This window comes from Apostichopus japonicus, chromosome 3 (assembly GCF_037975245.1).
Source record: "Apostichopus japonicus isolate 1M-3 chromosome 3, ASM3797524v1, whole genome shotgun sequence".
NCBI lineage: Eukaryota > Metazoa > Echinodermata > Holothuroidea > Aspidochirotida > Stichopodidae > Apostichopus > Apostichopus japonicus.
The window spans coordinates 20,619,008-20,637,975 of NC_092563.1; the positions used below are offsets into that span (position 1 = coordinate 20,619,008).

The window sequence follows — 18,968 nt, forward strand, 5'->3', positions numbered from 1 at the left end:
CAATTCAGAGGATATTGAAGAAAACAAAATACCGGGAAATCTTGAAGTTATAAATTAGCTCGCGTTTTCATTAGTCGCAAACCTGACGATGGTGTCTCTTTTTTGCAATTAAATGATATAAAAAATGAAATTCTATCTGTCACAAATTGGGATACCTTCAATACATAGAACACCGGGATATTTTTAAGGGAAATGTGAGTACATCCTCAGTGGAAATCTTACTTTCAACAGTCACCCGGTGACAATGTTGTAAACGTTAGCGTCTATAAATGACGTTATTTTATGGATGTTCTTTCTTATCAAAGTTTACCAACAAATTACTGTTTTTTGTAATGACATTGTGTAGTTAGCTGGACTAAAATCCCAATTTTTGAAGTCGCACTGTTTATATCTTATCCAAACAATATGGCGGTTTCATTTTGCCACTTCCGTCGTCTTTCTTGCGCCTGCGTATCAATATTTACGATCGTGTGCGTTACTTATTTAAGTAATTCCTTACCACCTGCTCCTACGTATCGTTCGTTCCAAGCGTTCCATATTGTAGAATCTTACGGTAAGCTTAGCAACGACTTCGACCTTCATGAATGGTTTAGCAAGGCACTCGCTGATACAGCTACAGAGGTATTAGTGAACGACACTGTGCAGAGGGTAACCAGCCGTGACGAACCAGCGACTTATAATACATCAAGAATTCCAGTCGTTTTATTCAATGTCTTGCCAAAGACCGGAAGTCGTACTTTGGTTATGTTAGTTCATAAAGTGAGAAGTTTAGGTACCATTAATAATATTACGATGTCGAATAGTATGGACTTACGGAAAACTCCAGAAGAGAAGATCAAACAAATAAACGAAACACTCGCTTGCCGCAAAAATCCCTCATTTATTTATTCTCACCTTAAATTTATAAAGTTTGGACAAGACGAAGGAACTCCAATGTACATTAGTATCATACGGGATCCGATCGACCGTCTCGTATCCCTTTATTATTTTAAGAGGTACGGGGATAGCTTTTCGGAAAACAGCACCAAAATGTCACAAATGTTCAAAGAGAAGATGAAAGCAAGAAACCTAATTGATGCTTCTTTCGATGAATGCGTGTCAATGCAACAGAAGGAATGCTTCTCCGAATGGGCGTTAAATTCGCTGGTCTATCACTATTCTGGATATGACAACCTCTGTGATAATCACGACTGGGAATGTATGTCGGCCAAAGCCAAAGAAAACGTCAAAAAACATTATACGCTTGTCGGTATGTTGGAAGATTACCATAATTTCGTTCGGGTATTAGAAAAGATGATCCCCGAAGTATTCCTTGGAATCGACTCGTTTTACAGGAGTGACTTTGCAGAGATGAAAACGAGACAGAAATTACCACCAAGTGAAAAAGTGCGAAATATATTACGTCAGAACATGAAAAACGATTATGATTTTTACGAATTTGTTAAGAGTGAATTCAGCTTGCTGAAACAAAAATTAGGTCTTTAAAAGTTTCAGTTTTATATATATATATATATATATATATATATATATATTTTTTCATATATATATATATATATATATATATATATATATATATATATATATATATATATATATATATATATATAAGTGATTGGAAGTAAAACAGGTTTTTGCAGAGCTTTCGAGAACTTTCAATGATGCCGACATCTTCTCTATAAAATAGTTTCAATTCCTGCTACTCCTTGTCACTTTCGGTGATCATGCACTGAAGAAGAGCTAGTTTTGCTCGAAAGCTCTGCAAAAACCAAACATTGGCTGTTTTACTTCCAATCACTTACCTAATTCAATTATTGTATCTCACTCGAGATCCAGCCTTTCTCTAAATGCAGCATAGTTGTTTTACAGTTTTCCCGTTATATATATATATATATATATATATATATATATATATATATATATATATAACGGACAATATGTAAGGCCTATAAATCCAACAAAATATAAAGAATAGATACAACTACACGTTTCACAAGCTTTCGGACACCCTGGTCCTTCGTCAGGTGTAAAAAGAGTGATTGAAATCACGACAGTCTATACTGTAAGCCCCCAGACTGCTCAGAGTGCTTAAAGCCGGACAGAAAAGCCATGTCCCTATTGAGACCATGCATGACAGTGTGAACGTACTTTAAGGATCAATTCGACTTCCTTCAAGCTTCTTTTATTATGGTCAGACAGATTACCCAGGATTATGTCAAACTTTAGACAGTCGACTTATCGTGTTGTGGCAGATTAAAATATTCAGCTACACTGGGTTTGCTGAGTCTGATTGTGCTTTTGTGATTATTAAGCCGTATACGAAAAGGAGTGGAGGTTAATGAGTGGAGGTTTGGCCAATGTACTGTATGTCAGGACAGAGAACACAAGTGATAAGATATATCACAAAGGGAGTGTCACAGTTGTATGGGTCTGGATGTAAACACACCCCTGAAGGAGAGAGCTGAATGTCAGGGCCGTGATCATGTGATGACAGACCTTACATCGGGGATTACCACAAAAGTTAATATTCCCCTTGTGTTGGGAAGTATCGGTGGAGGGTAAACGACTCCTCAAGGATGTTGCGTAGGCTGGCATAGGTTGTCTTCTAGCAACTGCAGGGGGGTTAATAAAAATGTCACCCATATCGTCTCCCAAGTTCAACGTGTTCCATTCATTTTTGACCAGCCTAATGAATGGAATGACCTAATCGAAGCAATTTCTCCCTCAGGCTGGGAATTCTACAGATCTTATTAAGGGTTCTCTTCAATTATTTTTCGGGATAATTGTAATCAAGAAAGTGATCAACTATAGGGTGGTTGATTAACTACGAAATTGTAGGGGATCAGAACAGATGGGTTTGTAGCGAAGCATTTGGCTAAAGACAATGGACTCTTAAATATGAATTGGGTGAAAACTATGAAAGTCGAGATATGTGTGACGTCACGTATCAGTGGGTTTAGAATATACAGACGTGTTAATCCGACCGTTAGATAGAGTGACCAGAGTGTCCAGGAAGGCAACATGAGATTTTGATTTCTCCATGGTGAATTTCTCCATGGTGAAATGGAGGGGTGGCATAGATTGAGGTTATCTACAAACGCATCGAGAGACTATTCCCCATGTGACCAAATAACAAAGATATCGTCAATGTAACGTAGGTACAGGAGTGGTAGAAGATTAGAACTTTCGAGAAATCTAGATTCAAAATCAGCCATAAATAGATTAGCGTACGCTGGGTACTATAGCACTCAATTGCACTCGATTTGAAGTAGGCCTATTTGGTATTCGCTCAGGACGAGTACTTTACAAGTCGCATAAGTTTTCAATCCTCTTGGCAGTCCATCGTATTACTTTGTTATTATACTAGTTAGAGATTGTGTATTCAGCTATCTGTATAGTATGTTACTCTTATCATATAGGCCTACAAGTAGTCTGCTTGCCTATGTATTTTATGTATCATTTTAAAATGCCTGTTTTGCTGTCTATTGTATTTTATAATAAAAATAAAATAAAACTGTTAGCAAACTGCTTGTCCACTAGACAGCCTGTGTACCAGAATGTGTAAAAGAAAGTTGGTCTGACGTTTCGATCCTAGCAGGATCTTCTTCAAAGGCTAAATGAAGTGTCATTTAGCCTCTGAAGAAGGTTCTGCTAGGATCGAAACGCAGGCCAACTTACTTTTACACATATGTATTTTATGCATGATTTTAATGTCTCTTTTGCATCTTTGGTATCTATTTTGTATGTGGGCAGAGAGGAAAAGGCGGTGGTTGGAAACGGCGGACACAACACAGGATACAATCAAAAGCCGAGAGTATAACCCTAATTTCGACTTATATTTCGTGGATACTTCTCGTATATCCTCGTCATAGTATATACTATACCCATACATGCGTCTATACCCTAGAAGTACCATATACAGTATATTTTAGTTTATTACCACGTAAAGTACGGTACATGATATATTATGCTGTACAAAGACTGCATGCATGAGCCTGATGTGATTTGCTATAAGGTACGAAATAATTAGTAGCATGATTGCAGTAACACTATTACACACCCCTCTTAGCAGCTATTCTTCATACACTTCACGGAGATGTTTGCTACTGCCACTTTTTCATTACAATATAAGAAAGAGACATGGTTCTGAATTTGGGAACAATCCCCCCCCCCCCCCTTACCAGTGGCGGAGCTAGGGGTATTGGTCAAGGGTGGCGAGAATGGTCTGTAGGCGCGCTTTCGACACTATCTAAGCGGAGCGCCACCACAGGTTGGCGCGGAGCGTACATACATTTCTAGCAACTCAAATTGACATTGACACCGTATATAGTACCCAGAAGTGCGGGTTAATCCAGTCAACAAGCCAATTTAAGAGTGTGACATGTACGTTGCAGTGTAATATGCACTAAATAATACAAACGTATTGGCATCTCATCTTTAAACTGTAAACGAAGCTGACCCTAAAAGTGCGGTAGTATTCTTCATTGTTCCTAATATCAGATATATTGTTCGCTCTTCAGTGTATACCAGCATTTTAAGAACTTCGCACCAGGAAAGAATTCGTACAACTTCAACAAACTATAAAGGACAGTATACAAGAAACACGCTGAATCAATCAACATATAGTTTGCATTATAAATTCATCGGTAAAAGGTGAAGAATCACAAATTTAGGTCCATGTAAGTATAAAGACAAAATTCTATATCTTTAGAAAATAACATTTTCTGTTTCTCTTTTAAACTATATTTCAGGCTAATAATCAGAACGCATTTTTACGAAGAGCAAATAACTTACGAGTTGTGGGTTCCGAGATATTCAGTGCAAGATGTGTATGGTAATATGTTGAGAATCAATACATTGATCAATAAATAATTGTTTCATAGTGTAGCTATTATAGCTTAGACCAGCTGTAAATCCAACTTATGTAATCGGTAGGATTCATATTCTTGAAAGAACAATGTTATAAACATAGTAAACAATGTCATGTCGCGACATACTATATATCTGTCCAGACAGTTGTTAAATTATGATAACAAACTTTTGTTTTATACTTTCATTAAACATTTAAACAAAATAAAATAAAACTGTTAGCAAACTGCTTATCCACTAGAGAGCCTGTGTAGGAGAATGTGTAAAAGTAAGTTGGCCTGACGTTTCGAGCCTAGCAGGATCTTCTTCAAAGGCTAAATGAACAAATTAGCCTTTGAAGAAGATCCTGCTAGGATCGAAACGTCAGGCCAACTTACTTTTACACATACATTTAAACAGTTAAAAAAAAACACCCAAATATACATAAATAACAATTCCTAAAACAAAATGGATAGGAATATTTGGAGATAAATGTTTCGACCGTTACCAAATGACAGATATGCATATAAGATTTTGTGTCCTGTGGATTTCGACACAAAGTAAACCGAAATTGATTAAAAATGTTATGAATAATTCATCATTGTTAGTACAGTTTGTCAATTAGTTCTGTTAAGGTAATTACAGCTGCTAATATATACCCGAGACAATTGTTAACTGTTAATTTATACACTCTCTGCTTTAAACGACACAATGTCAATTAATAATTACTATAATTTGTGTTGTTTTTAGAAGTCATAGTACATGTTTGGTGATTATATTAGAAGCTCGAGCTTTGACCGGGGTGAGGAGTAAACTACTTTAATTTAATTTTTTTGATAATTTCCAATTGGACGTTAATATGTTGAAGATGACATCTCTAAGTTATTGTGTATACTTATTAGCATTTGAAGCTATGTGGCTTAGTACTCGGGAGATTCCGGGTTCGATACCCGGCCGGGTTATATAAGGTGGGATTTTCATCCAAGAGCTATCTACGGTTTTCCCATCTGAAATGACTTTCTAAATGGAAAATATTCCAAATTTGAGTTTAAAATGTTGAATTGGAAGCCACCCGACGTGTAAGTTGAAATCTAAAAGCCCTTGCGGGTTTCTCCACATATTTGGTCGCTTAAGCGTCGTTAACATAACTGTTGGTTATTATTGTTATTATTATTGTTATTATAATTATTATTTTTTCCATCTCATTTATTCAAGATTATTATACATGTATATGGTACACCGATTATATTTAGAGTTCCGATTACAACATAGGTATGTCATCTGAATGATACAATGGAATTATTTACATAATGCGAAACTTGATTCTGAATTGAGTATTTCATCTACCCTTCTTATACCGATGTATACATATAAACATCCATAAAAACATATCTTCAGTGAATACAAAACTCACGCATACACACACGCAAATATGTCCATACACAAGCACATACACACAACCACGCATACATACATATACATATAAATACATATACATATACACACATGCATACAAACACGTACTTACGTACATACAGACCCACACACATGTATATCAACGCACAGTGAGGAACAAAACAACGAAAAATATCAGAGATTGTCTATGCTACTACATAAATGCAACAGTAAGGTAGATGATAAGTAGAGGTTAAGTCAAGAGTCACAAAGTTCATTAATTGAATGAGAAAAACAAGTCCTTAATGCCATGTATTTTCTACGAGCAGAGCTAGTAGAGTTTCGCTTCGAAGCAATGTGCTTTTTCAACGTTAAGAATGAATTTCATTAACATTGTTTTGTTTACAATTAAAGATAAAGTATTTGATATGAAGGATAAAAAAAATCAATCGGTTGTAACATGTTACCAGCTTACCGAAGAAAAAAATCTTTTTTTGAGCAGATAAACTGTCTACCTAAAAAATGCTGTTCGCAACCTAAAAGGAAATTAGACGTCACATGACAGGACCAGAATAAATGTTCAATAGTTTCGTCTTCAATGTTGCAAATGTACATAGTGGGGAAGCCGCCTTTTTTCATTAAATTTAAAAACCGATTGGTTCCTATAAGATGCGGTGTAAGAACCTGAATTGGAGATATTGTATTTTTGCTTCAGAAAGCGTATACGGGAAGGCACCTTAAATATAACTAACCAATCATCCTGAAAGCAGTCAAAAGTAACGCTCAATTTAGAGCAGGCTTTTGGCGGGAGTGAAATACAATCTAGTATAAGGCGAGGATAGACTACTTGTGACAATTTAGAATTGCTAGACATAAGATTGACAAGGTGATCTTGCTGTTCCTCGACACCGTTTTCTAAACTGACGGAATCTTTCAACTTCTAGGAATTTCAGAAATAATCCCATGAAAACAAGTAAAAGGATTACCTTAATATCTTAAATTTGGTTAGAAAAGCATTGAAGGACAATAATGCTTCATCTGGCAAAAATATCGATAAATCCACCATAGAGTTGTCAGATTGAAGAGGAGGCTGAAATTCAATATTGACAGTTTAACCAACAATACTACGAGATATAAGGAAAAAATCTAATCTGCAATGAATATCGGCAATGTTGGAATGCCAGCTGAAAATCTTTTAAGAGAGGGTTTCTCTCTCCAGATATCGACTAGACTGTGAATATTCATGAGAGCTAGGCATTCATCACGGGCTTTAAAGTTTGTTCTAAAGGTCACCACCGAGTTTATCAATGGAAAGATTAAATACAAAGTTGAAATCCCCACCCCAAATGATAGTATTAGTATTGAACGAATTTAAGTTACGAGAAACGTCATTGTAGAAAGCTGGATTATCTTGGTTAGGGCATTAGGTACAGACAATGGTAAAGAGCCGATGATTGTAGTTAAAGTCAACAATAATGAATCTACCAAGCTGGTCAGTATGCACATTAACAATTTCAACAGAAAGATTGGAGTTAAAAAGAAAGCAGTACCATGAGAAATAATAATTTTCCCTCCCCACTCATTAGTCCAAAAGCGCTCCACCTCAGGGGTACTGTGCGTTTCCTGGACATGAATTATATAACAATGATGGCGATGAAAATATGTAAATTGTTGCCTACGTTTTTTACTCTGCCTTAAGCCCCTGATATGACAGGAGCTAACCTTAATATCAACTAGGTCAATGAAAAATGAATATGAATCGAAATGTGAAATACATTCTTGCATGTAGTTGTATTTATGACGAAAAACAGAATTGAGATGGACATAAGGTCCACAAATACACATCAAAAAAAAAAACACAAAGAAAATCCAAGATATCTGTTAAAAGAGAAGCAACGTGTACGTCTGGGATCCACTTGGTAAACAAATACCCCGTCGGTGGCTTCTTGTGGGGATGCATTCCAATGTTGACAAAAATGTTGCTGGACAGCAGGAATAGTAAATTAATTGTAGAACAGATTAAGGACAAATTACATGGTAAATGGTGAAGTATTTCGGTGGCTGGGTCTGAGTGTTTGTGTCTTTAGTTTTTTCTCTCTCTCCTATAGGGTCCTTGATGGGGACTTGAGTGCCCCTCCTGATCCTTTTTTCTATCTACTTTTTTTTATAAACTAAACTATCATTTGCAAACATGACCAAAAGTTTCACAAAGTTTGAAACATTCCATTTTGTGCCTTTTCAAGGGTCGTTGGGGGGGGGGGGTATCTTAGTTTTGGCTTTTGTTTATTTTATGTCTGTTTGTGGTTGTTCTGTTTTTATTTTGTTATTTTAAAGATGTTCATGTGCTTTATGGGATGGGGTGGGGTGGGATGGGGAGTTGTGTTTTCTCTTTGTGCTTTTGTATACAATTTAATAATACAATGAACAATGATCTACGGCGATATCATGAAAATTAGATTAAACTAAAGTCATTGATTATTCCCTGTTTAATTATAGTCATCAAGAAGTTGATACAAAGACTATACAAAATTAGGTTTGTTGAATTGCTACCATACTCGGTAAAGTTGCAACAGAATAGCCGGTCAAGAGACGAGCAAAGCAGATAACTGTATTAAGTCTCCCGTTAAAAACCTGTGAAATGGATGAATGTTACTCGTTGGAAGAAAGCCGAAGTTGTTCCCATTTACAATGTTCTTATACTTCTTGTATATTAAATAATCACACTAAAGCCGTGCCCTGCAAAAGGCCTTTAAATCGAGTTCAACTGTTATTATGCACCATGTACGATACATTCAGTGACTTGTGCATGGGAATGAGTAATAAACACTTCGATATATGTTACCAATTTCACTAAACCGTATAGTACCAGAATCAACACACCCAGCAGAAGATACAAAAAGATAAAGTTGATAACGACCGCTTCATTCACCAATCTTTACTCCACATGCACCTATCTTTATCATGTATATAGCCTTCAATATATTTTTTGTTGCAATGGAATATCCTGCACACTTGGTTGCACATTTGCACATTTGCACGGAAGACGAATATATCTATATATGTATATATAAATATATATATATATATATATATATATATATATATATATATATATATATATATAGTAGAAAAGATAAGGACAACATGTAATGCCTTTAAATCCAACATAATATATAGAATAGATATAACTACACGCAGGGGCGGCGATCTGTTTCAAATATTGGGGGGGACATTTGCTTGGATGCAGGCGAATTACTATCAAAGCGGAGCGCCACCATTGGTTGGCGCGCAGCGTACAAGAAAATTTTTGGTTTTGATAGCCCCCCAGATCACTGGAAATGGCACTTCTTGGGCTTGAAAACGACCAACCAGATGTACACTTTTGCCTGAGAACCAAGTTTTACCTAATAGATTTTTTTCTTCATTCATCATACCTTTTTTCAAGATTGTCACCAGTCACACATCATGTTCGACCTCATTGCATCTCCTGTGGATCATTGCTTTTGTAGGTAATTCTACGTAACGCCCCTTAATACCCGTCAGCCCCACTTTTCAAGGTTTTAAGCCCATTATTTGTTCAGAATTTGAATAATAAATTCACTTCAAAACATACCCATAATGTTGCACAAAATTTAATCTATGGACAACCAATATAGAAAACCCCCCTCAACCCCTAACAGACCGGTCAAAATTGCACGAGTAGAGGGAAGTATGATGAAGAATGTTGTTCAAAGAATTTTCGAAAATTCAGACACAGTTAAATTATTGGTGTAAAAATATTGAAACCTCTTATAACGGCTACTATAAAACTTCGATATCATAGAAAATACCAAAAAAATATGATCGAGGGGGAGGGCGGTCTCCACCCTTCACCCCCCCCCTCCCTTGGCTAAGCACCTGCGGTTAGAAATCTTGTAGGAAACAGGCCAAATGGAAACCCAGTGAACCCATATCGATATGGATCATATGTGTGATTGTACGTACTTACACTCATACACAAGATTCCAACCAAATTTCATTACGGATGCGGTCCGTCTAGCTATTCATTTCGAAAAAAAGTAAAAACTACTTTCGGTCATATATAGTAACAAATTGTGACACGGTTAAACAGGCGCCTTGTGAGGAATTTGCCAAGGGAGGGGCAAAGCTTGTACCCAGACTGTCTAAGCGTAGCGCCACCATAAGTTGGCGCGAAGCGCAAAAGAAAATTTTGGCCAAAAATGCCTCCCAGATTGCTGGAAATGGCACTTCCCAGGCCTTTTAAGTTGCATCTAAGCATTTTCTATTTTGAAATTACTAGCGATATCATAAAAAAATACAAAACATATGCTTAAAAAAAAACTATGCCACCAAATATTGGGGGGGATATTAGATACTATATCCCCCCAACAAAAATATTGGGGGGGACATGTCCCCCCCGTCCCCCCCATGATCGCCGCCCATGACTACACGCTACACAAATTTTCGGACACCCTGGTCCTTCGTCAGGTGTAAAAAGAGTAATTGAAATCACGTTAGTCTACCGTAAGCCCCAGACTGCTCAAAGTGCTTTAACTTGGATAAAAAAAGCCATATCCCTATTGAGACCATGGCAGTGTGAACGTACTTTAAAGATCAATTCGACTTCCCTTTCTTTTATTATGGTCAGACAAATTACCCAGGATTATGGCAAACTTAAGACAGTCGATATTGTGTTGTAGAAGATTAAAATGTTCAGGCACTGGAAAACTGGTTTTGTTGAGTCTGATTGTGCTTTTGTGATTACTAAGTGGTAAACGAAAAGAAGTGGAGGATTGGCCAATGTATTGTATATCAGGACAGAGAACACAAGTGATAAGATATATCACAAAGGGAGTGTCAAAATTGTATGGACCTGGATGTAGACACACCCCTGAAGGAGAGAGCTGAATGTCAGGGTCCGTGATCATGTCATGACAGACCTTACACTGGGGTTTACCACATTTAATATTCCCCTTGGGTTGGGGAGTGTCGGTGGAGGGTAAACGACTCCTAACAAGGATGTCACGTACGCTGGTAGGTTGTCTTCTAGCAACTACAGGGGGGTTAATAAAAATGTCACCCATATCGTCTCCCAAGTTCAACGTGTTCCATTCATTTTTGACCAGCCTAATGAATGGATCGACCTGATCGCTGTGCGTAACGACAAATGGAATACGATGCTCTTTCACCTCCCTATGTTGACTTTGAAGCAGTTTCTCCCTGGGAATTCTACAGACCTTATTAAGGGTTCTCTTCAATAATTTGTAGGGATAATTACAGACTTTCTTGAGTTTGTATCTTCTCTCAGAGAGTATAAGCCTAAATACGAAAGCGTTTCAATCTCCTTCACCAAGAATTTTCTTTTATCCTTAGTCCCTTAGAAAATGGGTTCATCTTTGTCAAGCCAAAGTGAAAATGAAGGACCTAAAGGAATACCACCAGGGCCGTGGAATCCTTTAACGATACTTGGTATCTCCAAGTCGCCATCAGAAAGACTGACAGATATGTCCTATCATTACGGACCAGTGTTCTCATTTCGGATGATTGGAGCCCCTTTGACGGTGGTACTGAATAATCATCGGGTTATCGAGGAGGCCTTAATTGGAAACGCAGATGCCTTTCCCACTCGAGTCACGTCTCCTTTGCGACATCAATGGGGAACAAGAGGTAGGTATTGGGCGATGTATTGCAACAGAGTAGACCATGAGAAAAGGAACGGTGCAATCTATCACAATATGATGCTAAATAAACAATAGAGAATCTGAGAGAATGGTATTCAAGCACAGCAGCGATCACAATTCCAAAAAGCAAAAAAAAAAAAAAAAATTCTCAAAGAAAATTGAAAATGTAAATAAACTGTAAACAAGTCAAGAATGTGATTATGTATTAGGCGGTTAAAGCTGGGATGTCAGGTAACATTTAAGCATCAATCATTATTAAACTTTTCAATGAATAATACGCTAACGATTTTTTTCGATCATTTTCAAACTGATTTCACCTTTAAATGAAGGCGTCAGTGACCATATTCGTTCATGTAGCTCTAGTCGTCTGCAAGCTGACTGAACAGTCGACCTGGAACCCATCGTCGATGGATTGATGACATGAACATTCCTTGGTATTATCGCATTATAAAGAAGTACAGATGTATTCCAAACCAAAAATATTAAAGATTAAAGCCTTTTCATGCGTTTGTTTGTATTTGTTTTGTTTATATTTTACTGTTCAAAGGCCGTATTTTCTACAGTCACGGAGAAGATCAAGTGGCGATAAGACAATTTGTTTACCATGGCCTAAAAATGTTTCAAGAAGGTGTGCTTTTTGTTAAAGTCAGCGAAGAAGCTCGCCATCTTTGTGACGCTTTCGGAAAGGATGACAGTCCCATTGAACCCACACATCTGTTAACATTGGCGTCTGGTAACATCATGTCCATCCTTAACTTTGGCAAAAGGTTAGTTTCAATCTTTGACAAATCTCTGGGCAATGTTTGACAAATATGACAATCTACTAAACGATTTCAAAAGCGCACGTAACTGGAAGATTCTTAAGACATTATCTCCATGCGCAAATGGGTGTTAAAATAGGCAATAAAAGGACTTAAAGTATTTGGAGGATAATTATCACCTAATTTACTTCATTATTATCTTACATGTCTCATAGTCTCATATATGCACTTCGTCTACCAGAGCGTAATAAGGAGGGCAGTGACCTTGTAGAGAGTTGTTGGGGACGCAGTGCAAGCATTTTACCAGTTCTTAGGCTAGGGTAGATCGGAATACGTATGCAAAGGAGACACATAAGTATCGTTATTCATAAATAACTAAATCAGTATGATTGAGGGTTCGTAAACGCTGTTGTTACTTTCCTTTATTCTATGATTCAGATACGATTATAATGATCAGAACATCATTCAATTGATGGAATCTTTTGACTATCTCCATTTGGCGTTGGACCCAACCAATCCTGTTCATCAATTCCCTTGGCTGTATGAAACCTTCTGGTATAGAAAGCTGAAACAGTCACAAGAGTTCGTTCGAGATTTTATCCAAGATGAGATCAAAGAACATCAAGCTAATTTCGATCCCGATCATCCAAAGGATTTCATCGATCTTTATTTGAAAAGGATCACAAAAGATGATGATTTATTCCTGGTTGAGAGGGCTTGGTATACCATTAAGGATGTGTTTAGCTCGTCGTCAAACCCTACTGCCGCTGGCTTGCAGTGGATGATAGCTTTGATATGTCTCCATCAGGATATGCAGCAAAAGGTAGAATTATTATCATTATAATATATATGCAACGACAGTCAAATGACATTTGGTTGCCTTGTATAGCATATCATATAGTCTTTTAAATTCTAAGGAGTCAGAATGTACTTTTTAAGAGTGTCAATAATCTTGATGACGTCTGGAGTCCTAAGTTCCACGTTTACCAAGAAATTTAAATAGTTGTTTTGTCAATGCAATTAATATATATAATGCAATCAATATGTTTGAAATGTTAAGAACATAGAATGGCATTATCATGAAAACATGAGACAAAAGTCGGTCAGGTTTAGACAGTCAGGACGTCATCCGTCCAACTGAGATAACCACTCGTCTCCGGATTCCAATCAATCAGACTGCTTTTTCCCTGTATATATTAAGACAGACTTTGAATGAAATGTACTAACACAACCATATCGTAGAAAGGGTTTTGTACTTTCTATCTCCCAGGTATATCAACTGCAAGGCTGCCATAATTCTATATCCTGTCTAAGATTCGCACTTATAGATCGGAAAGTTCTAGGCATATATCATCTCATATATAGTCTATATATCCGTTTGTCCAATCCTTCATTTAGATCTATGGTTTCGAATGTTGTTTCTTCCATCCATGACAAACCTAGTTTTCCTCAGGAAGCAGCTTCACGTTGAAGACATGATCTAGTCCTGACTACCACTCTCGTCGGCACTCGGCACTATTAGCAAGTTCCAATTTTGCCCCATTTTATAACTCCACAGACGCTGTATGATAAATAGGGTATATATTTCAATATGGGTCTTTGGAACGAAACCAATTCCTTCTAACTGCGTTATTCATAGGGCCTTAACGATGTGTCTCTGACGCGGCCATTTAATGCTATATATAATGCCTAGCATTTGGATACCCCTCAGTCTATAGGAGGTCGCTATGGTTACACCCTTCTGACTGGATCTAATACGCGAGTTATTCCAGCCGCAAGAAACCCAATACGGGAAATTATATGTTACACTCATTTACATTCATGCATTGTTTCTGCCAAATTTTATCAAATTATTCGATTTGAGAAGAATAAAGTAAGAAATAATTTTTTCCTGATAACTGGTTTGAATGGCCACAGCAGATTCAATTGATAGCTTTTACTTGAATGATGCAGCTTTGTAAGCTCAGATTTTATTGGTAAACCCTGAATCTCTTCTCTATTTTCTTGGTATAGATTCTCGAAGAAGTAGAGGCCGTCATTGGTCTTGAAAAGCTCCCCGCTTTTGAAGATCTTCACAAAATGCCTTTTACGCATGCGTTCATGAAAGAGATATTACGGTACAGAACCGTCGTTCCATTCGGCACAAGGGAGGTTGTTCGTGACGTCACGATCAATGGCTACCATATTCCAAAGGGATCACGTGTTTATCTCAACTACTGGGCTGCAGAAAGAGACCCAGATCTTTGGCACAACCCAGATCAGTTCATGCCAGAGCGGTTTCTGTCATCCGATGGGAAAACTGTCTTAAAACATAAACATCACATTCCGCTTGGGATCGGTAAGTGGTGGCATTTATAAACATATGATCAATATGCTATAACGGGGAAAGGGAAGGAAGTTTGGAAGAAGGGTGGGGTTTGTTTATACAATATTGTCATCATAAGAGATAAAAAAGTGGCCAATGATTAGATTAATAGTTTAAAGCATCGAATAACGCATCAAGCCCAAAACACGGCAAACAGAAAGTTGGCCAAAAATTAAAAATGTGCGCAAAGGCAACATACTCCTGTATGTGCATAGAATCATGTCCATGAATTTGACATTTATTTTTACCTCTTTTAACTGACCGTTACGTCACAATGGTTTCATGATAACGCCCGAATACTTGAAATTTGAAATTTCCTCCATTCTACTATTGCACCCCAATCTCCTCCAAAACCCCTTTTCCCATTGATACACATATAAACTTGTAATATAAATCGACGCTCTTTGTTTAGAATGGTTGAATAGTGTGTCCAAAGATACATTCACCTCTGATATCCCTGGCTTGCGGAGGGCTTGTAACTCTACTACGCACTACATATGGGTTGGCGATATAATGCCACGTGGGCAATGATATATTCTGTATTTTTATATGTATTCTTTACTACATACTCTATATGGTCTTTTTTATAAAAATATGATCTTGAAACGTAAACTGTCGTTTGGGATTTTTTATTAAGCTGCTTACATACAGTGGAAGTAATTATGCAAAGAATAAACATTGTTTCGGCAGTATTTTGCCTCCAAGCATTTATTAATCGAAACTGACCTACTTGTAAAACTCACGTCTAAGAATTTTTACCTAAAGTATGAGTCTGTACTTAGCGAACATGTTCTGGCAAATATAGTATATGGCCAGGCGCTCCGAATCAGAACGATTGAATCGTACGATTCCTTTTATACAGAAGAGAATACAAAGAAAATGTAAATCACTTTGAATGTAACTTTGGTTGAAAGTTAAGGTTAAGGTAAAGGAAATGTACCTAAAAGTGATCGAGAGTGTGTCGAAACAAACAAGAAAATACAGGCATCCCTTGTGGTTATTCGCAACCCCGTCTTCCACCTTTACAAAAAATCATCAACAAACCTTTACCTATCTTACTGTGTTGTCTGCAACTTTCAAGAATAGTTTCAAGAGCCCCCCTCCACCTCCCCCTCCCCCTCCCAGCTGTCATTTACGGACAACCCCCGAATTTAATTCTCTATTATTGCCTTTAAGATTTGACTGTACTATTTCTTTTTAATAAATTATTTTAGATCGTATTTATAGTAAGCCGTGTGTCCTGAGACTATTTCATTTCTATTTCACTTATATTTACATTTCATTTATATTTCATGATATATTATTCCTTTCATTTCTATTTTTTCTTCTCAGGGCACCGTGACTGTATGGGACAGACTATGGCTTTGATGGAAATGTTTCTGTTTGGTACCAACCTTCTCCAGAAATTTCATCTTAAATTCTCTCCTGACGAACCCCCTCCATCGCTTAGAGGTATCTGTGGAACTGTAGTTGTGGCAGAACAATTTAAGCTAATCGCAACAAAGCGAAACTGATAAGTCTAACGCAGTACGCATTTGCATTGATTCCCTCGCCGGTGGTTTTTTCCCTTCACATTAATGTTCATTGATTGTTCTCTCTTATTATTATAAGAGTTATGAGGTGTTTTCTCTTTCAAGAATTTTCTTTTCACTTAGACATAATTTCTTGTTTCTTGGATTCAAATGTATCCGTTTGGACTATAGGGATTTTTGTCAGAACAATTCAACACACACACACAAAACCCCCCCCCCCCCCCAAAAAAAAAAAGAAAAAAAAAAGAAAGAAAGAAAAACAGGTTCACCGGCATATCTCTTGTTTAATAACTTGATTGATTGTGTGTAATCCAGTGACCTTTTTCATCAATAGACAATTACCATATGTTATGGTATCATTCCACACAAACAAAAAGGTATACTAACGTCAACTTCCATTTTCTGCAATTCTTAACCCAGGGCAATTAATTGCTTCTTGTATGTTGGCCTTTTTTTTGCCTGTTATATCTAAACTTGTATTCCAAAATGAAGATGTTTGGAAGATTGATTGTTCTTCCATATGGATATATTGTTTAAGTTGGTATAAACAATAGTATTTAATCTAATCATTTCACTAAAATATGAGTGACTGGTTCGTAAAAAGTCATGAATTTCGTACGTTTTTGGAGGTTTCTCTTTTGCCTGTTGTATGTATGTATGTGTGTAAGTTTTCAATATACACCGGGTGGGGGTACAACAACATATAAATATTTTATAACAACGGTTAAAACCAGGTTGTATGTGATGATTCTCATGATATATGTTTTGGGAGGTTTGCAACTAATGTATTTGATGTCAGCATATATCGGTCTAAAACTATTTAAATTTCGTGTCAATGTATATTTTGTGTCAACCTATAGTTATTTCAAAATAGCTATCCTTATCCGTTGTGCAAAATATATGTATTTGGTGTCACACAGATTTGTATGTTGATCTCATTAATTTCACAAACGTTTCCATATCAGTGTACTTGAGGTGAGTAGGAGGTGAGTGAGAGGTGGATGGTGAGGGTAAGGGGGGGGGGGAGGTTGTTGCGCATAACGGCTAGTTCTTTGCCATTGGAATAAATGGGTTATTTTGCTCTTTTTGGCTGCACATTAACGGACGGGTAAAATCCATGTCTTCTCTTGCTTTTCATATATCTGGGCGGGGGGGGGGGACTCACTAGGAGAGTCACCAGAGCCCAAAGACATGATTATGGCGATTGTAGCTAAGCATAACAGTTCTTATCAAATGTATTATAGATCACACAGAATGATCATATCGCTGGTTACTTTCAGATTGTCTGTTCAATGAACGTCCACGACAAACAGTGACATTATTATGGTATCAGGATTTCATGGGCTTTCCATCATGTTTTATGTATGTATTGATGTCTTTGACTGACTTGAGCTCATCCCCAGAACACATCATAGTAACTGGATGTTAATATATCAAAATCCCGATAATGTACAGTTTATGTATCTATCCTCACTTCTTGCTCTCATTAAATACACAAACAATTGCAAAGGTTATCAACCGATATACATCGACCAGTAAGCCTTCCGATATTCAAATGTGAAATGTTTGACAATTCATGGGCGTCAGTGCGGGGAAGAGGTGGGGGTAGGGGGTGGGGAGTGGGGATTCTGATGGAAAATCAAAGCAGTAAAATATCAAAAGAACCAAACAATGCACTCTTTCGTTAAAAGTACACGTTTCACTTTGTTAAAACAACGCAAAGGATAATAAAGAGTTACTGAATCGTAAAATTATAATCACATATCCGTATAAGTATCTAATTACAAATCAGTTTTTTTACACCGATTGAAAGTGATCCACCATAAAGTGTATAAACTTTACAATAAGGATTATGAAATCGCAGCTATATATACATGAAGCCAAGGTTACTTCGATAGATCGATGACATGCTATGCTGATTCTCCAATGTATAGAACTACCAGCATTTTCAAAACTTCGTACCAGGAAACGGTTCGTGTAATCAGAGCTACAACTCCGTTTCTCAAAGTAACAAGGAGATGATACAAGACACCATAAAATGACAAGAAACAAGTAAACTCTTGACCCGAATAAGTGATACCGTATTGACTATAGATTTAGTTGGTAACAAAGGAGACTAATAACGCATAAAGTTACGAAAGTATAATCTACATCTATTATATTTCCTGTTTCTAATTTGTAACAATCATAAGTTAAACAAATACCTATTGTATTCATTTGAAAGGCTAACTGATGAATTATAGTTCAAATATATCTAGACGGGTTTGCAACGTGAAAACTTATTTATTTTGAAGGATCTCTTTGCTAAGAAGGTACATATCTTTTACGCCCTACATATATCGAGGCGCAACTAAAACTGTAGAAAAGTTATAAATTAGGTTGAAGAGAC

At 36.9% G+C, this 18,968-nt stretch overlaps 2 protein-coding genes across 7 annotated transcripts in view; both read left to right on the top strand.

The window, feature by feature from the left end:
• LOC139965395 (cytochrome P450 2U1-like) overlaps positions 1–17,570 on the top strand; it is a 23,200-nt gene extending 5,630 nt beyond the window's left edge. Inside the window, exons 1-7 of one of the 6 annotated variants that reach the window (XM_071967717.1) lie at positions 1,952–3,151; positions 4,518–4,676; positions 11,614–11,907; positions 12,469–12,688; positions 13,121–13,505; positions 14,696–15,020; positions 16,380–17,570. In XM_071967717.1, the coding sequence (XP_071823818.1) occupies positions 11,625–11,907; positions 12,469–12,688; positions 13,121–13,505; positions 14,696–15,020; positions 16,380–16,561 (1,395 nt within the window). In that variant the 5' untranslated portion in view covers positions 1,952–3,151; positions 4,518–4,676; positions 11,614–11,624 and the 3' untranslated portion in view covers positions 16,562–17,570. Of the gene's footprint in view, positions 1–1,951; positions 3,156–4,517; positions 4,677–11,117; positions 11,275–11,613; positions 11,908–12,468; positions 12,689–13,120; positions 13,506–14,695; positions 15,021–16,379 lie in introns of those variants that run through there. The other 5 variants (XM_071967716.1, XM_071967721.1, XM_071967722.1 and 2 more) reach the window with 5 other exon arrangements.
• On the top strand, positions 406–1,485 carry LOC139965635 (uronyl 2-sulfotransferase-like). Its single transcript, XM_071968209.1, has one exon. The coding sequence runs from the start codon at positions 406–408 to the stop codon at positions 1,483–1,485; it is 1,080 nt and encodes a 359-aa protein (XP_071824310.1).
• Positions 17,571–18,968: the final 1,398 nt, after the last annotated feature.